The sequence below is a fragment of the Notamacropus eugenii genome, chromosome 1, assembly GCF_028372415.1.
Source record: "Notamacropus eugenii isolate mMacEug1 chromosome 1, mMacEug1.pri_v2, whole genome shotgun sequence".
Lineage (NCBI taxonomy): Eukaryota > Metazoa > Chordata > Mammalia > Diprotodontia > Macropodidae > Notamacropus > Notamacropus eugenii.
Genome location: NC_092872.1, coordinates 78,626,873 through 78,651,141, shown reverse-complemented (window position 1 = coordinate 78,651,141; position 24,269 = coordinate 78,626,873). Strand labels below are relative to the sequence as shown.

At 37.3% G+C, this 24,269-nt stretch overlaps 1 protein-coding gene across 4 annotated transcripts in view; it reads right to left on the bottom strand.

Annotated features, from left to right (window-relative positions):
- The window catches only part of UNC13B (unc-13 homolog B), a 344,899-nt gene that overhangs the window by 222,761 nt on the left and 97,869 nt on the right, over positions 1–24,269 (bottom strand). For all 4 annotated transcript variants that reach the window (XM_072606704.1, XM_072606660.1, XM_072606674.1 and 1 more), the window contains one exon: positions 6,083–6,182. In XM_072606704.1, coding sequence (XP_072462805.1) covers positions 6,083–6,182 — 100 coding nt within the window. The remainder of the gene's footprint in view (positions 1–6,082; positions 6,183–24,269) is intronic.

Below are 24,269 nucleotides of genomic sequence, written 5' to 3'. Positions count from 1 at the left end.
GGAATTATGCCCAAGAGTTATAAAACTTTGTATACCCCTTGACCCAGCAATACCATTACTAGGTCTGTTTCCCAAGGTGATCAGGGAAAAAGGACAAAAAAATCTGTATATTCTAAAATATTTATAGCAGCTCTCTTTGTGGTGGCAAAGAACTGAAAATTGAGGGGATGCCCATTAATTGGGGAATGGCTAAACAAGTAACGGCATATGATTATGATGGAATGCTAGTGTGCTCTAAAAAATGAGCAGGTGTATCTTAGAAAACACATGTAATGACTTACATGAAATAGCAAAGAATGGAATGAGCAGAACCAGGAGAATATCCCATACAGTAATAGCAATAATGTTTGAAAAATAATTGTGGACAACTAAGTTATTTTGAGTATTATAAATACTCAAATCAACTACAAAGGATCTATGAGGGAAGATGCTATGCACCTCCAGAGAAAGAATTGATAAACAGAAGAATACCAAGTATGATTGTGTGTGTGTGTGTGTGTGTGAGAGAGAGAGAGAGAGAGAGATGGAGGGAGGGAGGGAGGGAGGCCTTCTCTAGTGTGGGATGAGGAGGGAGGGAGACAGCAGTTCAGAACTCAGAATGCAAAAAAATTAAGTTTTTTCACAAAAGGTTAAAAAAGATAAGAAGAACAGATGCAGAGTTTAAAGGTAATGTAAAAGTCACTGAGTTCAATTTTCTCATCTTACAGATGAGGAAACTGAGGCATAGGGAGGTTAACTACTCTTCTAGGGTCACACAGCTAGTAAATATCTAAGGCAGGATTTTAATCCACATCTTTCTATTTCCAAATCCAGTGCCTTATCCACTATGCCTTGCTGCCTCAGTTTTGAGCAGAAGGAAAAGCAGAGCAATGTTAGAGCTACCATATTAAATTTGAATTCTACAAAAGAAAATAAACTGTACATAACAGAAGTTGAATTGCAACGCCTTTTAAAATTTTTCTTTATATACTGGAATGCTCATGTTTCTTATTTATTAAGTTTATAATAAAAAATAATTTTAAAAAAGAGTAGCTAATCATCCTCTCTCCATCAATGTATGGTCTTTAGCCTCATCCCTTCTCTTTCTAGACTCTGTCCCTTGGTGATTTCATCCATTCTCCTGGCTTTAATTATCACTTTCAATTACTACCTATAAGTCCCCAAACTATATATCTAAATGAAATCTGTCCCTGTTTCCAGACTTCACTATTTCTGCCAATGATACCATCATCCAGGTTTCAAAATCTCAGTCATTCTTGGCTCTTGCCTTTCCTTTGTACTCCTCTCCACCACATTTCATCAGTTCCCAAATCTTACAATTTTATCTCCATAATCCCTTGCACATTTATTCCCCTTCTTTCAATTCACATTGGCACCACTACAGTTTAGGCTATTTAGAATATTATATATTAGAGTATTGTAATAGCTTCCTAACTAATTTCCTTAGCTGTGTTTTCTCTCCTTTCCAAACCATGCTTCATACCATTGCCAATGTAATCTTCCTAATGTGCATGTCTGATCATGTCACTGCTTTATTCAAAAAAACTTCATTATCTTCCAATTACCTAGAGAATAAAAGGAAAACATGAAAGATGCACAGAACCTGAGAACTGGAGAAGAATTTAAAGGCCATCTAATTCATATGAGAAAAAGAATTTCTTCTGTTTCTGACACATGGTCATCCACCATTTGCTTGAAGACATCCAACAGAGGAAAACCCATGACCTCCTCTGGCAGCCCATTTCAATTTTGGATGGTTCTAATTACTGGCAAGTTTTTCCTTATAAGAAGCCCAAATTTGTCTCTTGGTAAATTCTACCCATTGTTCCCAATTCTATTCTCTATAAATAGGCAGAGAAAAACAGAATTTAAACTCTCTTCCATTTGATAGTTTTTCAAATACGTGAAGACAGCTATCATGTCCCTTCTATATAAATTCTTCTCCCGTTGTAGCATGATCTCAAAGCTATTCACTCCTCTCTATATTCTCCAACTTTTAAAATTAATGTCCTTCCTACAAAACTTAACACAATATATACCATCTGACCAGGACGAAATATAATAGGACTACCATGTACCTAATCCCCAATATAATTAATGTCTGTTTTAATGAAACCCAAGATGTTTATTGGCTGCAATACAAGACTACTAACTCTTACTGAGGTTGCAATCTACTAATCGTCCTTCCTACCCCAAGATCTTTCCAATGAACAGTTATCTAGCCGTACCTCCTCCATGTTGTATTCATGAAAGTGATGTTCTGAAACCAAGCATAGGACATTTGTATCCTAAGATTTCTCCTAATATATTCAGCCTATTGTTGTTATCGTTGTGTTTGTCCTTCATTTCTGAAGAAGACCATGCCACCAGAGATGACATGACTTGAACTTGACTTTGTTTTGAGTGACGGAGGGCTGTGCAAGGTCACCAGCCCCTCACTTTCTCCTCTTGAGTCATCCTGGATCCAGGGACCAGATATTCATCAGGATGACTGGAGATGGCCCAGAATGCAACAGGAGACCTTGGCCCCTTTAGGCCCAGGCCTATTCAGGTACTCACTTAGGGTAATGCCCATTCACAGTGAATAGTCCTGTTTAAAAAGCAGTCAGGGGACAGCCCCTTTAATGAGACAAGGAAGGGGAGAGGGAGATAGCAGGAGAGGAGGAGATGAATTACCCAGCTAGCTGGGTCCCCATTCAGGCAGCTGGGTCTACTATATTTTACCATATTTTCCATTAGAAAGCATGACAGACATTGTCAGATGTTTTGATAAAATATAGATAAACTATATTTCCCTAATCTACCAGCTTACTAGCATAATTGAAAAAAAGGAAATATTATATCAAGATCTGTTTTTGATGGTCACTGTTGCCTTTTCTAGATCATCACTAGTCACCTCTTTAGTAATATGTCCTAGAATTTTATAGGAGTTCCTAACCTTTTCTGTGTGACTCTTTTGGCAGACTGGTAAAACTTATAGGCCATTCTCAGAATAATATTTTTAACTGTATAAAATGAAGTGCATACGATAACAAAAGAACCAATTATATTGATATACACTTATCAAAATATTAAAATAATAAATTCACAGACCCTAAGTGAAGAGTAAAACTCCAGGCTATATTTTTTCAACAAAATGAGCACTATCAATTAGAAGTATCTCCAAACTGACATTTTCATTGAGTTAGTTTTGCCTTTAATAATGAAAGTACAACATGGCAACAACAAAAAAAAATCTCAAGCAGCAATGTTCTAAAAATTCACAAGATAGGATTGATCCCTGAAAAATGTAGGCCTCTTGAGCTGCACCATTATGAGCTCCTCCCCGATTCTAGAGCAGGAAAATCAGGACTTTTTTTCCTATGGTAAAAATAAAGAAAAACCAAAAGTACAAAACAGTTGGCTGAAGTTCCAAGGTAATTTATTTTTAACAAATAAATCCTTGCATGTTTACCCATTTGTGTTAATCTAGATGGCTGTGGTATTTCAACACTTACACTTATATGACCTCAGTAGAATTCCACAGGCGTAAGAGCTCTGGTTTTCTGCTTAGCAGTTCTCTAGATACGACTTTCTAAAGGTAACGACTCTCATTTGCAGATTCAAAATTCTCCTAATGGTCTTCTGAATCATCTAAGGATTTCAGGATTCTAATACTTTGAACAATGGGATAACTGAAGAACCAGAATATTTCTTTACCACAGCTTAATGAAATTTGTGGCTCATCTAGGACATCTCATTAATAGATACTAGAGGAAAAAATAGCAGAGTATCAGGCAAGTGGCTTAACTTCTCAGAACCTCAGTTCTCTCTTCAGTAAACCATCTGCCCTCTCTTGTTGAATCTACCATCTTCCATTTCACTCATAAAGCTATCATCTTAGTCTAGGTCATCACCTCTTATCTGGACTACTGCAATGGCCTCCTCACTGGCCTCAACTCATCCCTTCTCTCGCTGGCCTAAACTATTCCCACACAATTGCCAAAATGATATTCCTAAAGCAGAGGCCTGCCCATGTCACTCAATCATTTAAGAAGCTCTAGTGGTTCCGTACTGCCTCTACTACAGGATAAGATACCAACTCCTCAGTCTGCCATTTAAAGCCACCACAATCTGTCCCCAGCCAAGCTCTCTAGAATTGTTCTAAATCACTTTGTGCCCCTCACATTTCCAGACTGCCCTCCTTGCTCTGCTCTTCTCCATAAATGACATCTCATCTCCAGTCTTTGTGCCTTTGCACAGGCTCTCTTCTAGCCACATGGCTGCCCCACCTCCTGCCCCTCTCCCTTGTCTAAAAGGTGCTCTCTCTTCATTTACTTCTACCTCTTGGAATCCCTCTCTTCCTTCAAAGCTTACTTCAACTGCTACCTCCTACATGAGAACTACTATGACCTACCAATATACTGGTTCCTTCACTCCTGCCTCTCCCTGCAAAGAATTACTCTGTACATATTATTTACTGACATAGCCTGGGCACAGTGCTAACATTTCATCCCTTCTTTCCCTCTGGGCTGACTCACTCATCTCTAACCTGTTTCCACTCTGGTCATTCTGGAGAGTTTTCTCAAAGCAGGGAGGCCAGTCAGAGCCACAACCATGCCACAATTCAACTCTCAGGGTCATTAGGGTAGCTCTAGTTTGTGTATGAGGGAGTTAGGGGGAGATACACTCCTACTGTTTTCACAGTAACTCCTGAGTCCCCACTGGTATGCTTCTCATCATACAAAATCAGTCACAATAACACTATTAACTCAAATATATAACATTTACTAAACGAGAAAGTAACAAAAAAGAATCCTAATATTTACTGAATAAAATGTAAATGCAACAATAATGTAGCATTTATGTCCGTGACATTCTGTGGCATTCTAGTAGTGAAGCACATAAGTAGAGAAACCCATGTCCTAAGACAATTCACAAATCTGTGCTACAGGCTTTGATGTCCTTGAGATCCTTTAGAGATTGCCTACTTCATTAAAACATTTCTCTACTCTATTCCCCTTCCAGTCTTCACAGTTCTCTTACTGAACAAATCCACTTTTTTGACACTTTCCACTAACCCAAGAACCTTTGGCATGGTATTGAAAAAGATGTGTGCTCTTTCAGCAAATATATATATATATATATATATATATACACAGTTTCCAGCAAAAGAGTAAAGCTCACCTTTCCTCCTCTCCTCCTTTTTCTCTTAAGTTACTGAGGGTAATGGAGTAACACAAACATCCCTGAGAAGGTTCCCCTCTCTAAAGCTAGAGATGGGTCTAGAAGGCAATAAGCCCAGGCAGCTCCTCAAATAGCAAAGGATACAGCCATTCTCCAGTTAGATTCCAACACTTTCATCCAATCAAACAGCTCCTGTTGTCAGTGTTGTTTAGCTCCTGTCAAATTTCTATCTTCTATAAACAGCTTTTCCTCTCCTCTCTCTCCTTCCCTCATATAACCTCAACAGACACCATACCATATTCCCCAAACAGTTATTTGATTTATAGTTTATCAGTTATTTCCTTCAAAACTCTGAAAGTAATTTGCAAATGAGCTGATGGGTACAGTACACTATATTCATCTTTACTTTAGCTAGAACTTTTCTCTCAGACAGGTTCCCTCAGCACAGTTATCTGCAGACCAATTTTGTCTTCAGTCCACAAAACAGTCCACGTCCCTCCTTAAGCATTTTTCTGTAATGTGTTGTGTTTCTTCTTCAGCTATTTTACCAATATTCCACACATGTTCTTTCTCTGCCCTTTTTAGAAGAAACCTTAATGTCTACATGATAAAAGGTCAAACTTCAAAGAACTACGTAAATGTCAGCTGTGGTGCTATTGCTTGGTAAAGCCGGACAGAATGACGATTCAGTGTGCCAATATGATAAGAAATACATTTATATGATAAGTGCATTTATCTTTATTCCTACATCTCATCCTACATCTGCCAAAGATAGTACTGAAAATTTTAAAGATTATAACAAATGCTTGAATAATGCCAAAAACAAAAATCCTACCCAGAACAAGCCCCAAGTCTCCATTTCTGTACTCTAAGGGGTAAGGGAATACATAAGCAGCCGCTGCCACTGGATACTTACAACATGAAATCTTGTTCCCAGCAAGGTTGATCCCCTCTAACTGCGACTGTCGTGCTCTTCACATTTTGTACTTTCAGGGTTACATACGTATTAAATTTCTCTAAAGAAAAGGATGCAAAAGTTGAAGATTGAAGAGGTTAATTATTACAACATAAGTCCCATGAAGCCTTTAATTAATACTTCAAAAGTTAAGTGAATTTCAAGAGTGCAACATCAAACCTTTCCATGCCCCAATAGTCATTTTCATGAATTGTCATGGTAAAAAAAATAGACCACTTGACTGCCAACTTTCTGGTCACATGTCTCTCTGAACTTAGTCTGGTGCTCAAAGGACAGAGAATATTTCTGGACCAGCACTTAAAGTCTTTTCATAGTGTATCACTCCATCAGCGTAGCTTTCAAGAATACAGGCCACCATTATGTCATGATGAGGTGTAACATAGCAGAATTTTCATGGAAAAGTGAAATTAAATTCCAATGAAAATATTTAAAAGTCTGAAAATTATTCACTTTTTAAAGGGAAAATATGGCTAAATTAATACCTTGGAAAGAAAATCAAATCAACAAATATTCATAGCCTCTGTGGTAAGTAGGATACTATGAAATAACAAAGAAGCATATTATCTTGGATTTGCTTTTACAGAGATCATAATAAATATAGGTAGGGAAATAAGGCACAATAGAAAGGGAAGTCTAACTATTCAGAGCCCAAAGAGCACTTAACTTCTCTTCTAAGATAATCTAGCAATAAGAAGTCCTTGAGATTGTTTATGCATAAGGTCCATGGTAGTTTTTTTAAGATAATTTGTGATAACAGCCATGCAAAAAATGGCATAGGAAGTAATTTAGTCAACTTAGTCATGGGTAAACTAAAGAGCATGACTATATTCTACATTATACTTCTGAGTACTCCTCTACAATTATAGGGACATGTTTTCCAAGCCAAAAATCAGGACATGTAGTTTAAAAAAGAATTTCCCTTTCTGCAAGCCTCATTAAAAATATACTTTTTTACTTAAAATTTGTACTAACTAGGAAAATTCTGGCTATATGATTATTTTTATCAATAATCTAGCAATCTCCACAAAGACATCCCATAATAAGATTTTTTCCATCTTCAGTAAACTTTTTCAAAGATAGGAGAGAACTGCCTTAGGCCCCTCGCAGTAACTACCAGATCAGTCTTCTCACACATTTTCGGAAAATTAGGCTGATATAATCAAGTCAACCAAAGCATATACTCTGAACATTTTAGAATCATGCACATATGATTCATCTGAGCATTTGATAAAAGCATTTGATAAAAAAAAAATTTCCAGCCAACATGCCTTCCTGAATGGAAGCAGGCAGCTCAATTTCTACTTACCTCATCCAGGAAAAACCTGAAATTTGCACCTGATCAAATAATAATCAAGAAATCCAATTAAAAACTATAGTTGGTGACAATTTCTACCTCAGAATGACCCAAACACAAACCTCAGCCAAAAGCCCACAGACAACAGGAGAGGAGGCCACCATAAAAGTCAAAGCCAGTATAGGTAAACAAGTGGGCTATGTGACAGCATGACTAGAAGTGGACCTGAGAAAGCAGGAGCACAGGGCTCCCCTGAAAAAGTCCTAAAATTATTAGAAATTCACATTGAAGATCTTACAAGTCCGAGGGAGCAACTAGAAACTATGGTAGCACTCATATAGGAACAATCTAGGGGCTCTCACATCCCTAACATTCTATCCTGAGATGCCACTGAGGGCCCTGAAGATACTGAATTCTGAACCTCAAAAATCCAGGAGCCCTAACTATGAGAGATGGAGGTCAGCCCAGGAATCCAGGTTAGAACCAAACTGGACCAACCACTCAACACAAGGTAGACCCTAGCTGTGATACAAAGTCCTAAAGGAGTAAACAAAGAATACACTGACAAGTATAAGAAATTATTATAGATCTACACATACCCCAAAAGAAGGAAAATAACTGTATCTTACCACAGCAAACAGAGGGGAAAAAATAAATTTTCCCTTTCCTTCAAGGCCTATAAAAACACCTCAAAGAAATGAAGCAAAAGATTTTTTAAAATGAAATAAAATCTCTGAAGAAAAGAGCTAGAAAGAAAAAAAAATAGTTTAGAAGAGAAAGCAACAGCCTCCCTAACTGTCTGAAGGTCCTTTCTGGATGAGCTCATGCTGGCTCCTAGCGGTCACTACTTTCTTCCTTAATAGCTCATAAACGATCCATTTAAAAATTCATACTATAATTTTCTAGGGGTTGTTGTTAAGTTGTTTGAGATTCTTTTGGGGGAGAAAAGGGTCTAGATCTGTGATTTCACAGGCGACAAGCATTTATAAAGCACTTACTTTGTGTCAGGAACTGTGCCAAGTGATGGATAAATACAAACAAAAAGATGGTCAGCTGTAACTTACAGTATTAGAGAATTGTCTGGGGCACTAAGAAACTGACTCATCCATGTTAACACAGGTAGTATGAGTCAGAGGAAAACTTGCACCCAGGTCTTCTTGACTCCAAGGTCAGTTCTACCCACTATTCCGCTCTGCTTCTGATATAATTCCAAGGCAAAAAGTGCTTTCTAGCATTTGAAGCTGCAGGAAAGGAGGGGACTTGATCATACGTCCAGGGCCAAGAGAACTACAAGTGAACAAGGGACCTTCCTGAGTAAAGACCAGAGCACAGACAAGGAAATCAATGATTACATCTCTCCCCAGATCCCACCATCTTGGAAGCCATGAAAACTTGTAGACCACTACCACCCCAAGAACTAGCTCCGAAGACAGCAGGGCAAAAAGCTTGAGACAGTGCCTAACTACCCCCTACACACACACACACACACACACACACACACACACACACACACACACACACACAAGCAAGTCCAACTTTAACATAAATGTCAAAGTTAAGCAATAGGTTGGAAAAATGAGCAAACAACAATAACGAAAACCATAAAAAGCTGCTACAGTGGCAAAGAAGACTAAGACATAAACTCAGAAAAAAATAACAATGTGAAAACAACTACAATCAAAGCTTCAAAGAAAAATCCTAACTGGACACAAGTCCAACAAGAATTCCAAGAAGAGTTAAAGATCTTTCATGGTAGAGAAAAACTGGGAAAGAAATGCGTGATGCAAGAAAATTACAAAAAGAGAATAAAAGCTTGGTAAAAGATGCACACACACACACAAAAATACCAAAGAAAATAACATCTCAAAAAAAAACTGAATGGTAAGAAGAGGCACAAAAGCTCACTGAAGACAACTCCTTAAAAAGCAGAACAGCTCAAATGGAAAAGGAGGTTATGAGAATTCACTGAAGAAAAGAACTCCTTAAAAAGCAAAATTGGTCAAATGGAAAAAGAGGTATAAAAACTCACTGAAGAAAATAATCATCCCCAAAAAACTAGAACTGGGCAAGTAGAAGCTGATCACTCCATGAGACATCAAGAAACAATAAAACAAAGTCAAAAAATAAAAGAAGAAAATGTTTACTATCTCATTGGAAAAAAACAACTGACCTGGAAAATAGATCCAGCAGAGATAATTTAAGAATTACTAGACTGTCTGAAAGCCATAAGCAAAAAGAAGATGAAGACGAAGACAAAAAAAGGAAAAGCCTAGATGTTATATTTCAATAAATTATAAAGGACAACTGCCCCAGTATCTTAGATCCAGAGAGTAAAATAGAAATCAAAAGAATCTACAGATCAGTAAATATTGCAAGCAGACAGAAAGAAACAATTCAAATATTTCAAGTCACAGTCAAAATGACACAAAATTTAGCAGCTTCTATATTAAAGGAATGGAATGCTTTACACTGGAAGGCAAAGGAGGTAGAATTATAACCAAGAATCATCTGAGTATAATTCTTCAAGGGGAAAAATTGACAATTAAAGAAATAAAGCACTTCAAGCACTCATGATGGAAAGGCCAGAGCTGAATAGAAAATCTGACATTCAAATAAGAAGACAGAAGAGAAACATAAAAAGGCAGACATGAAAGAGCAGTCATAACTCAATAAAGTTAAACTTCTTACATTCTTCTTCTTACATTCCTATATGGGAAGATAATACATGTAATTTCTAAGGTCTTTATTATTATTAGGGCAGTTAGAAGGAGTCTACATAGAGAGAGGACATGAGTGTGAGTTGATCATGTTGCAATGATCTCATTAACAAATAAAGGAGTGAGAAAGAGGGACTCACTGGGAGAAAAGGAAAAATCTCACATACAAGAGACACACAAAGAAGAGCTTTCACAGAGGAGGAGAAAATGGAGGGATGGCGGGCAATGTGTGAACCTCACTCTCATTAGAATTGCTTCAAAGAGGGAAGAATATATATATGTACAAAGAGAGAAGAATATATATGTACACTCAGTTGAGTATAGAAATTTATCTTACCCAATAGGGAAACAGGAAGGGAAGAGGACAGGAGAACACGAGGGAGGTAGGAATGATAAAAAGTAGGGCAGATTAAGGGAGGCAGTGGTTCGAAGAAAAACAGACTTTTGAGGAGAGACAAGATAAAAAGAGTCAGAAGGATAAACAGAAGAAAATGATAGAGGGAAATACACAGAATCCATAACTGCGAATGCAAATAGGATAAGCTCATTTGCAAAATGGAAGCAGAGAACAGAATGAATTAGAAATGAGAATTCAACAATGTTATTTTTACAAGAGACATACTTGAAACAGAAAGACACACACAGAGTTAAAATAAAGGGCTAAAGCAGAATCTATTATGCTTCAACTGAAGTAAAAAAAAAGGCAGGGATAGCGATCATGATCTCAGACAAAACAAAAGCAAAAATAAACCTAATTAAAAGAGATAATCAGAAATTTTACAGCAAATTTCTCTGATTCATTTCTCAAATATATATAGGGAACTGAGTCAAATTTATAAAAATAAGAGTCATTTCCCAATTGATAATGGTCAAAGGGCAGTTTTCAGATGAAGAAATTGAAGCTATCAAAAGACATATAAAAAAATTTTCTAAATCACTATTAACTAGAAAAATGCACATTAAAACAACCCTAATATACCACCTTTCACCTATCAGAAATGATAGCTGCTAAAGGAGATGAAGGAAAATAGGTACACTAATAAACTCTCGGTGGAGCTGTGAACTGATCCAACCATTCTGGAGAACAATTTGGAACTATGTTCAATGGGCTATAAAATTGTGCATACCCTTTGACCCAGAAATACCACTACTAGGTCTGTATTCCAATGAGAGCAAGGGAAAAGGAAAAAGACCTATATATACAAAAATATTTATAGCAGCTCTTTTTGCAGTGGCAAAGAATTGGAAACTGTGGGGATAGTCATCAATTGGAGAACGGCTGACCCCATAATGACATTTGATTTTGATGGAGCACAATTATGCTACATGAAACTATGGTGGGGGGGGGAGAGTTGTTTCAGAAAAAAAAAATATGGCAAGACGTATATGAACTTATGCAAAATGAAGTGAAAAGAATCAGGTGATTATCGAGTACAATAACAGCAATGTTGTGATGATGATCAACTGTGAATGGCTTAGCTGTTCTCAGCAATATAATGACCCAAGACAAATCCAAAGGACTCATGATGAAAAAATGCTATCCACCTCTAGAAAGAGAATGACGAAGTCTGAGTGCAAACTAAAGTATCATTTTCTCTACCTTTGGTTTTTTTGCAATATGGCTAAAGTGGATATATGTTCTATATGATTTCACATGTATAACTGATATCATTTTGCTTGCCTTCTCAGTGGGGAAACGGGTGGGAGGGAGGGAGAGAATTTGGAACTCAAAATATAAAATGAAAAGAATGCTAGAAATAAATTTTTAAAATTTTAGCAGGTAAATATGCTTTTTTTAAAAGTGCATATATCCTGGCAGATTGGGCAAGTATAAAGAATAATTATTTTAGTAATTAATTATTCAGTTAATTTTATATATGTAGTTGGCCAAGCACATGAATTTTTTAAGCTACTTTATTGAAAGATCCACAAGTTGTGAACTGATCTAACCATTCTGGAGAGCAATTTGGAGCTATGTACAAAGGGCTATTTTGACCCAGCAATATCACTTTTAGGTCTATATCCCAAAGAGATCATAAAAATGGGAAAAGGACTACATGTACAAAAATATTCTGTATCACCTCTTTTTGTGGTGGCAAAGAAATGGAAATCCCCATCAACTGGGGAACAGCTGAACAAGTTGTGGCATATGAATGTAATGGAATACTATTGTGCTGTAAGAAATGATGAGCAGGTGGATTTCAGAAAAACCTGAAAAGACTTATATGAACTGATGATGAGCAAAATGAGCAGGGCCAGGAGAACATTGTGCACAGTAACAGCCACACTGTGTGATAGACTTAGCTCTTCTCAGCAATTCAGGGATCTAAGACAATTCCAAAAGACTCACGATGGAAGATGCTATCCACATCCAGAAAAAGAACTTTGGAGTCTGAATGCAGATGGAAGCATACTATTTGTTCTCCTTTTCTTTTGTTGTTTTATTTTTTTCTTTTCTTATGGCTTCTCCCATTAGTTTTGATTCTTCTTTATATCATGACTAATGTGAAAATATGTTTAATATGAATGTATAAGTAGAACTTATATCATATTGCCCACCATCTTGGGGAGGGGGGAGGAGAGGTAAGGAGAATAAATTTAAAATTCAAAATCTTATGGAGGTGAATGTGGATAACTAAAAATAAATTATATATACATGTGTGTATACATATATACATAAAGAAAGATTCACAAGATAACAATTAATAATGGGTCCAAAGTCAGTGAACATTTTTATATTAATCATAGTAATCATTTTTAGACTAGAGACTGAACCTGCGAGTTCATTGGTCTAGGGACCTCCAAGGTAAGAAGGTTCCCACTACCAGTGCAGGCCTGCATCTTTTCTATAATTTATAAAGTTTGCCTGGAATACTGAAAGGCTTGGACTTGCCCAGGGCTACACAGTGTTGTCTGAGGCAGTACTTTAAACCTAGGTCTTCCTGGTTCCAAGGCCAACTCTCTATTTACTCTGCCACACTGTCTCTCATAATTTTTATTGTTTTTTTATATGCTTTCTTTGGTGGAGTTATCTTATTCCATACTTTATTTGAAACTGTGTATTACCACTTTTACATTTTGTTTGCAAAACTAGCTTTATACAATTATATTCCAGCTAGACAGGACTAAGAGCTCTTCTCCAAGCTCCAGCTACCACTTTTTGCCTCTGTGCACTAATGTAGTCTGTCTCCCAAATCTGGAATGCCTTCCTTCATTTCAAGCCTGTCCAAAGCCTTCTTTTCCCTCAAGGTTCAGCTGAGATATCTATCACCTTTTCCCTGATCCTCCTGGAGGCAAGTTCTCTCCCACCTACATTTGTCTTGAATTCTTTATATCTTGACCCTAAACTCATTATACTCCACCCTGCACGGTAATTTATGTACATGTCACTCTTTTAAGTTCCTTGAGCTCAAGGATTATATCTTTACTTTTGTAGTGTCAGGGTCTAATCAATAACCATGTATTACAATTCTGCTATGTGTCAAATACAGTGCTAGGTGTTAAGATACTAATACAAAAGTGAGACAGTACCTGTTCTCAAGGAGCTTATATTTCACCAGGGGAAGGCAGTGTGTTCACAGATGGGTAAAATATAGGTTATATACAAAATAACTACATAATGATTTGGAGTGGGAGTAACAAATGGGGGAATCAGATAAGGCTTCTTGGAGGAAAAGAATTGTAGTGCAAAGGCACAGAAAAAGGCAAATGGGATTTCACATATGGGAAACTTCAATTGCATCTGGAACATTCAGTGAATGAGGAAAAGTAACATGTAGTCAGCCTGGAAACACAGGGTGAGAATGGAACCAAATCAGGTGGGTTAATTTAAATGCAAAATACACAGAGGATTTTGTATTTGATCTTAAAAGCAGTGGAGAGCCACTGAAGCTCCCTAAGGAAAAAAATGGTATGGGCAGTAGTTGTACAGAGGACAGAGTGACAAAAGGAAGAACTGGATACAAGGGGGCCAATGAGAAACTACTGCAGTAATTCTGGCAGGTGGTAAGGGGGACCACATTAGACAGGGCAGGGACTGTCACTGCCTCTTTTTTGTATCTCCAGAGCTCAGCATTGTGCTTGGCATAGAGTAGTCACTTAGTAAATGTTTGTTGAATGAATGAATGTGTGCCTACTAATCATTCTGGGATCAGGATGTCACCAATAGGGTAATATTCCTTAAATGACTGTTTAGTTAAGCCAAGAATGAGCTTCAGAGTGAATGAGAGCAATTACAACAGTTCTGATCAATATCAATAGATTAAAATGTAAACCTAGGAATCCTAGTAGGATTATAATCAATAAAGTAGACCAAGGAACAAGAACACAAGATAGAAAGTTGGGTTAAAACAGGAGACCAGAATAAACATATCTGGGCAGAGAAAGCTGGGGCAGGCTGGTCAAAGGTGCAAGTTCATCCTGGATTGAGAGTAGAAACTCAATATAGCTGAGAGCTCCTGCCTGCTTACTCAGCCGGAAGTCAGTGAGAAAAATGACTATTTCTTTTTTATATTAACTACCATTTACTGCTGGGGAGATCCAGGATTATTTTCTTTCCTATTTCTTCATTCAGACATGAGTCCCTTGTAGGTTATTCAGCCAACATCTGAAAGACACCGCTGATAATGAGACTGGTTTTAACTTTCTCCTCAATATTCTTCAGATCTCACTCAAATGGGGAAGCCCACTGTGCTCTTCTCAGGCTTGGGTGGGGATAGATTCTTGTCAACATTGCCCAAAGCTGGGGATGTCTGAGACTTAAGAGTGATATAATCAATTATGTCCTGTCCCCCAGCCTCTCATTAGAATAGGTGAACTTCTCATTATAATATTCAATCTCTCATTAACTGTTAACCAATCAAGAGTTGATAGCCATCTGTCTGGAACACCCACTCTTCCAAGGGCATATATGCAGCAAAGGCCACCATGATCCATCTTTGGTTCACAAGAGACAGTCAAATGACCAATCCTTTTATTACTAATCACTAATCATAATTAATGAAATGATTAATTATCCATAAAGTGTGTCTCTTGCATTTTTCATACATCAAAGTAGAATTAGCCACAGAAAGGCTACAGCAGGTCCCCTCTCTGTCCTCAAGAGATTCAGTTCTAAAGGTACCCTCAAGCTCCAATAGCACAAATGGAGAGTGAAGGGAGAGGGACCATAGGTAAGAGGAAATGGACCGAATATGTGTGTGTATATGTGAATAGACACGTCTCTGTCTAGCCACACAGAGTTTATAAACTCACCAACCCCTGCATTTGTATAAAGGCAGCTTTTACTGCCCTCAAAAAGATTGGCTGGAGTCTATTACATACACATAATATTAGGGGATAGAGCTTCAGGAAGGAGACTCAACTCTTATGGAGTAGAAGCAAAGAAAAGAAGAATATGCTGAATTATGCCATTTAATGTTAAGTGTAACTCAAAGCTGACAATAAGTTTTTTTTTTAAGAATATCAACGTTATGATATAAGAAGTACATATTTCAGCACAGAGGAATATTTGTAAAAAACCAAACAAATGTGAATATTCCAAGAACCATGGATTTTTTTTAGCTGAAGGGCTGAGATCACCTAATCAAATTTCATTTTACAGAGCTTTACACACAATACGCCCTTAAAGACAGTTGTTTAGTACATTAATGTTGGAGACAAAGCAAGAGGTCCAGAAAGTTTTAGTGATTTCAAATGCTTTCCTTTTAAAAGGCAAGAACCAGGAACCAACTGCAACAGAGTCAATGTTTGGTTTTGTGTGTGTGTGTGTGTGTGTGTGTGTGAGAGAGAGAGAGAGAGAGAGAGAGAGTGTGTGTGTGTGTGTGTGTGTGTGTGTGTTTAATTCCTCCCAATTTTACTTATGTATGAATAGACACAGGTTAGGTAAGTGATTTGGCCTAAGGTCATATGAGAAGTCAAAAATGAAACCAGAGTCACTTATTCCCATCTTACAAAATGGAGATGAAAGAATAATTTAATTTTGTGACTAAACTGGGGTCTAGACAAACTGAATAACAAATTATTATTTTGTAAATTAAGTTACATCAGATTCAAATTGAGCTCGTCTGGAGCTTATATTATGTAGTTTAGAGCACTCAGTTCTGTAATTCTGTTGTGTCTCAAAACACTAAAAGAATTGTAAATCTTCACTTAAAGTCGGTTTTCTTTGTTAGGTCTTAAAACAACCCTCCAGACTAACCTATTCTACAGCCTCTAAGAAACTCTAAGAAACTTATCACATTTGCTCCTTTTAATTATTTAAAAAATTCAAGGTTTTAAGGTTAGGGTTAGAGTTGTTAGAGTCTAGAGTTAGTTTTAGGGTTACATAAAGACCCTTGTCAAACAAATAGCTACCAAGTATAGTGATGATTTCAAAAACAGGAAGGGAAGAAACAAGACGAGAACACAGAACTTTGTGAAAATGAGAAAACGATTCCAAGATAGGGTAGAAGCACTCAAAAATACAAAAAAAAAACCCAAAACTCACAGGGAAGAGTAAAATGCATATAAAACTACTTGGCTGTAACAAGATAAGCTAAGCACAGACTGTTATAAATACTAACTTAAAAGTCAACTTAAAACACTATTAGGAACGGTTGTTAGAATCATCTGCAATGAAATAATAAAACAAATTAAATATCTTTGCCTAGTCAGAAAATAGAAAAGAATTTTTAAAAGTCCTTCCTCTCCATTTCTGCCTATTAATTCTTTGAAACTCAACTTAAATATCCCCTTTTCCAGAATGCTTTCCCTGATTACTTCTCAGTAATGACTTTCCCCTCCTCTAATCACCATGGCATTTTGCTTGTCTTTGTCTCTCTGTCTCTCTCTGCTTTGTATTTTAATTTTTTGTGAATGTTACATCCCTTAAGAAACTGTGAGCTCAAAAAGGGCAGGAACTATAATACCTAAGCTTTGTATCTCCCCTAGCATCACCGACAATAAATAGTCAATATATATTTAATTAAAGGCCTAATAAATGCTCCAGTCACAAAGGAAAGCAAACCACAGTAATTGCTCTCCAGAAGTTCTCCACCTCATAGGGGAGACAACTGCAAACAACAAGGTACAAACAAGAGATATACAGGATAACCTGGAAATAACCAGCCATGGAAGGTTCTAGCATTGAAGGAGACCAAAAAGGGTTTCTTACAGAAGGGGAAACTTTAGTTGAGAACTAAAGGAAGTCAGGGAAGCCAGGAGAGCAGAAATGAGGAGGGAGTGAATCCAGACATGGGGAACAGTCATGCTCAGAATCTAGAGTGTCTTGTGCAAAGAACAGCTAAGAGGCCTGTGTCACTAGAGCACTACAGCACACAAGGGACTTCATAAATGCAGCAGTAGAGTACAGTAGAGATCTAGACTTGAAGTCACAGGATCATAAAAAACCTTACAGATCATTCAGTCCCACCTCTTCACTTTATAATTAGGAAGGAAACTGAGGCTCAGGAAAGTTCAAGTACTTGCTCAAAATTAGTACACAAGTAGTAAGAAGCAGAGCCAAGGCTCAAACTCAGGTCTCCTAAGGCTAAATCTAACATTGTTTTCCCTGCACATTTTGTCTCTTAGGGCGAATGTGTATACTAGCACCGTCCTTAGGCTATGGACAGACTTAAGGGAACCTCTGGGTTTGAATTTTTGTTGTTGTTTGGCTATTTGCTGCCTGAATGTGTTTGTCCAAACTCCCAAGGAACAATAACTATGTAGACAATGGCCATTTGTGTAGAGGTATGGGCTCTCTAACTCCAGGAATATACATATGAAAGAGTCTCACAGATTCCAGCCCATAGACTGATTATCAAGAGTCAGGCATTCTAAACCTCACTTCAACCATCCCATGTCTTAATCAAACACTGCTTTAGGACCTCTGACAAAAAGGTAAGGAAAATACAGAGGTATCAGCCAAAAAAAAAAAAAAGAAAGAAAACGAAAAGGTTTTTCTATATAAGATACAATCAAATTTATACCACCCTGCCCTGAGTCATACTGACATTTCATGAATGGAATCTATGGGTCCTAACATATGTGTGGACACTAGTAAGGGGCATGAGATTCGATCTACTAGATTGATGATACCTTTCCCAACTAGGTGATAACACCTGTTCCCAAGACAACAGAAGCAGAAGTGCCTTCTAGAACATCTCCAAGAAATGGTCATTCAGCTTTGGTTGAAGATATACAATGAATGAGAAGTCAACACTCTGAGGGTAGCAGCCCGTGCTACTTTTGGATACCTGTTAGGAAGTGTTCCCCTCATGGGAAACCAAAATCTGATCCTCCTCTAACTTTTACCCATTCTTCCTAGTTCTTCCTGTGATCCAAAATGAAGCAGTACAGATATGTTCAGCAGATGAGAGTGGTGTGATGAAGCAACCAGCACTTGCCCTCTATCTAGTTTACTGCATAAATCATAAACATCAGACATGGTGATACATACATACATATATATATATATATACATACATACATACATATATATATGTACCAGAGAATACATAAAAGGGTAGAAATATGTCATCTCTCCTGTACACATCAGAGACCCCACTACAGTGGGACTTGCTGATTACATTAGTATCTGGATCTGGTTTTACTCTGATGAACATCTATTATTCTACTTTTGACTGGCTTTTTTTCCCAGAACTTGTACACTATGAAGCAAAGAAAGTTATACACCAAATAGCCACAGTTCTTCTGTGTTTACTCTTCAAAATCTAATCCGTTAAAACAGATGCCATTTATGCATAACTAAATGATGAGAATCCTGCATTTCTACAGAATACAAGATAGGAAAATCAGGTAGAGAAAAAGCAGGATAAGGGAAGAGAAACTGTATTTGAAATGAACAATCAACAAAGCAGGTGCTATTCATTTTCATTCAGTCAGTGACCCCCATATCTCCAAATAGGGAGCAATTCATGCCAGTCAATTATATTAGGACATAGACTATAGATTAGGAATGAAAAGTTTTGCTCCAATAGTGGTTATCATTCTAAGCATACTATACCCAATTTGATACCTAACCGAGCACTGGACTTGGGAGTCAGGAAAACCAGGTCCTTGTTCAAATGTAAGTTTCTTGTAAGTAGGGATTATTTCATTAACTGTGTTCATATCCCCAGCAACTAATCAAAAGCCTGGCATACGTTAAATACTTAACAGATGCTTGCTGAATGGTTGGTCCTGCATCTGACACTCACTAGTTGGGTCACCTTGGTCAAGTCACTTAACAATCCTAAGCTCAGTTTCACTCATCTGGAAAACAAATAAGTGTAGATTATCATATCCATGGTATTTTCCTAATAGGACTACAACAAGGCTCAAAATATTATGCAATATTATATAAATATCAGTCATTATTTAAAGATATGGAAAAATAAGAAACCAAGGAAAAATTATTAAGAGCTTGAAGCAGTTTCTGTGTAGAGAAATGAAAGAATTTGGGAGTAGGCAGAACAGTATTTTCAGTGTCGGATATAAAGACAGTTATTACCAAGAGAATAATACTAGCACTCTTGCTTTGTAGGCACAGCCACAAAGAGTTTTCCACAGAAGCAATAGTAACAGATGGTTTTTTACAGCTTGAAAGTGGTTCCCAGAGGAATGGTCTTCCAAGGAGAGGTCAGCAATGTTCTGATTTCACTCCTTCCTGAGCCAGCAAGTCAGACAGATACCTGAGGAAGCAGGCTGGACCAAGATTACATGCCACATTGGAAAGAAATTGAAGGTGCCCAACCAATAAAAATAAGGACCAATGGAGTCTTAATGGCAGCTCTCTCTGACACTTGATATTCATGATTTGGATGGATATTAACATAAACCTAGTATCTAAATCTCCATCAGCACAGAACTAGATCTATTTTAAACTGAGTTTGTAGACTAAAAAAATGGTCCTTGCACTATACTAAAGGGATACTCTCCTACAACCAGGATATTGTTGAGAACACACCTATGGGAGCACACTTAAATTTTTATTGAGTTCCTACTGCATAGAAAACAGTTGGACAAGAGGTACACTGTTGGAAAAACTCCTAGGAGATCTAATAACTTGTCCCTGTTTTAATCAAGGACAAACTATACCTGTGGGATTTCTCACCCTCTCTCTAGAAGCAAGCATACACTTGGGAGTCCTGGTTCTCCTGCCCACTCCACATCCCTATCTCTAAAACATACAGTCTAAAGTATAAAAGTGAAAAAGACCTATACATACCAAAATACTTATAACGCTTCTTTTTTGTGGTGGCAAAGAACTGGAAATTATGGGGATGCCCATCAATTGGGGAATGGCTTGTTAGTTACCGGTATATGATTGTGATGGAATACTATTTTGATATAAGAAAAGATAAGCAGGATACTCTCAGAAAAACCCGGAAAGACTTACATAAACTTATGCAAAGTGAAATGAGCAGAATCAGGAGAACATTGCACACAGTAGCACAATATTAACTTTGAATGACTTAGCTATTTTCAGTAGAACAATGATCCAGGACAATTCTGAAGGACTTACTATGAGAAATGCTATCCACTTCCAGAGAAAGAACTGGTAGGGTCTGAATGCAGACTGAAGAATTTACTTTTCTTGGGGGTTTTTTGGTCTGTGTTTTCTTTCACAACATAACTGATACGAAAATGTATTTTGTATCACTGCACATGTATAACCTATATCAAATTATTTGCCTTCTCAAAGATGTAGCAGGAGAGGGAGGGAAGAAGAAAATTTGGAGCTCAAAAATTTTTTACATGATTATTAAAAATTGTTTTTACAAGTAATTGAGGAAAAATAAAATATTTTTTAAAAGTATAAATGTGGGCTGAAAATAACAGCTTCTGTTCCAGGTTGTCTCTTTGCTTTCTATTGCCCTATCTCTGACTTGCTAGATACTGAATCCAAACTCCATCTACATAGACTTTTGAGACTGTCCAACATTTTCTGATTCACATGGATTCAATCTGACTTGTGACTTTTATGCAGTTTTTCAAACTCTGTCTATTTCTCTATTTATCTGACCTGAGAAAACTGGTAGATGGGTCCTGCTGAGTCAGAAACCTGCTAGTCAGTCCTGAACTGCTACCAACTCTAATATGAAAGACACAAAACATAAAACAGTATTCGTGCCCTCAAAGAGCTTACAAGCTAAGTCACACACATGAAAAGTTAATTTAAAATAAAAAGCAGTAATAAACAATTAGATGAAAGAACATTATGAACAAGAATGGTAAAGGAAAAGGGGTGGAAATCAAGTGGGTTTTGAATGATGGTTTGAAAATTACCTATGGGTACAGATAATCAGGGGAGGGCATTTTTAGCAGGAAGAATGCATAAGTTATATGAAGAGACTCAGAGGCAGAAAAGCCCAGGACAACTTTAGAGGCATAATGATAATAATAAATAATCCAGCAGGTTGGCTAGAGCAAATAGCTCATATGTGATTATGTTGTATAAAAGATAAGATTGGGGTATGATTTCCTTGGTATGTGGTTAACTTCCACTGCTATAGATTGCAACTCCTCTGGGAGTTACAAAATTTGTCATCTACAAACAAATGAAAATGAAGAGACTGTGAAATACACAGAGCAATGGATGTAGAATCAGAGGGTTCAAATCCTGCCGTATGACTTTGAGCAAGTCACTTCACTGGACCACAGTTTCCCTATTTATAAAATAAGAAGGCTGGACTCAGCGATCTCTAAGGTCCATTTCAGTTCTAAATCTATGATCCTGCGATCTATCCTGTTCAAAGACTCCCAAATCTTTATTTCCAGCTCCATTCTTTCTCTTTCTACAGAGTCCAAATTCCATGACTCTTAACAGTCAGGTTTCTAAAGTGTAGTTTTCCTAACCGTACATATAAACTGTCCCCTCAACAACTTAGAATGTCTTCACATGCAACATCTGATGTGTAATTTTTGGTGCTTAACAGTTTACTTATTGTATAACTTAAAATACCCAGAGTCCTAGTGGTGGGAAAAGGCACTTAACAAAACTGTCAGAAACATTCCAGATTTAGGTACTACGTCAATGACAATGGAATTTACAGAACCTTCCAGAGAGATCAAGTAAGGAAAAAGCTACAAGTACACTTGCTGAGCCATTTTTGTCTTCACCTCAGGCAAACCCAATCTAACTACTGGATTAAATTATTTTGGTACTGTAAGATAATCAGGAGTCATTTTAAATACTGTAGTAACACCCCTCTGTTTTTAGGGTTTTAATCCATATTGTGTTGATATCTTAAAAAAATATATACTCACTGATTTAGAGACACTGACCTTTCAAGGTTCAAAAGAGCTAAAGTCATGATGAAATTAGAAATTGCCATTCTGTGAAATAACATCTTGACTTTTTGGAGCAGATGGCAAACAAGAGACCTCACTCAGTTCCTTAATAGGATCATTCCAAAAACGCAGCTATCCCTTCTGTACTATGACTACTGGAGGTACATTTCAAACAGGAAGAAGTGATGAGCAGATCAGAAGGGAACGTGATGACTTTGAAATTTAAAAAAAAAAATGAAAGGCTGATTCTGGCCAAAAAAAGTGAAGGGACATCATGCATAACGGGCTCTGGATAAAGATGGAATTCACCATGGAGTTCTGCATGACCACCAGACATCCTGTTTCTACATCGTACCTAGTAAATACAGAAGAACACTGACATGTCACCAGGGCTTTATGTTCTTCACATTATCAATGGTCAGTCAGCTGGATCAGTCCAACTAAGAAGAGGTTCAAAGAAATTATATGCCATCAAAAAAGAGTATAAAGGAATAATCATCCTCTTCCTTTGATGGAAATTTATGTCTGTTATTTTTACTATTTGTTAAAGATATTAAGGTATTGTGGAACTGTTTGTTTCCTCAGCCATAAAATAAAGGCACTGGATTAGAGATTCAAACCTTACAGCATTATAAATGTTAGCTATTATTATTGCCATCATCATTATCAAATGATCCCTAGGAATCTTTATATTGCTAATATTCTGTGATTCTGCAACATCATACCTTTGGTAGGGTGAAGGGGAAGAAGAAAATTGGGTCATCAGAGAACTTGATGATGTGATCAATCTCAGGTGAGCTAGGATGAGTTCTCATCTTATTTTTTTTTAATTTATTTATTTAACTTTTAACATTCATTTTCACAAAATTTTGGGTTCCAAATCTTCTTCCCACTTGTCCCCTCCCCCACCCCAAAACACCAAGCATTCTAATTGCCCCTATCACCAATCTGCCCTCTCTTCTATCATCCCTCCCTTCCCTTGTCCCCATCTTCTCTTTTGTCCTGTAGGGACAGATAACTTTCTATACCCCATTACCTGTATTTCTTATTTCCTAGTAGCAAGAACAGTACACGACAGTTGTTCCTAAAACTTTGAGTTCCAACTTCTCTTCATCCCTCCCTCCCCACCCATTCCCTTTGGGAAGGCAAGCAATTCAATATAGGCCATATCTGTGTAGTTTTGCAAATGACTTCCAGAATAGTCGTGTTGTGTAAGACTAACTATATTTCCCTTCATCCTATCCTGCCCCCCATTGCTTCTATTCTCTCTTTTGATCCTGTCCCTCTCCAAGAGTGTTGACTTCAAATTGCTCCCTCCTCCCAATGCCCTCCCTTCCATCATCCCCCCCACCCTGCTTATCCCCTTCTCCCCCACTATCCTGTATTGTAAGATAGGTTTTCATACCAAAATGAGTGTGCATTTTATTCCTTCCTTTAGTCGAATGTGATGAGAGTAAACTTCATGTTTTTCTCTCTCCTCCCCTCTTTTTTCCTCCACTAAAAAGTCTTTTGCTTGCCTCTTTTATGAGATATAATTTGCCCCATTCCATTTCTCCCTTTCTCCTCTCAATATAGTTCTCTCTCACCCCTTAATTTCATTTTTTTAAAGATATGATCCCATTCTATTCAATTCAATTTGTGCTGTGTGTGTGTGTGTGTGTTTGTGTGTGTGTGTGTGTGTGTGTGTGTGTGTGTGTGTGTAATCCCACCAACTACCCAGATACTGAACAGTTTCAAGAGTTACACATATTGTCTTTCCATGTAGGAATGTAAACAGTTCAACTTTAGTAAGTCCCTTATGACTTCTCTTTGCTGTTTACCTTTTCATGCTTCTCTTCATTCT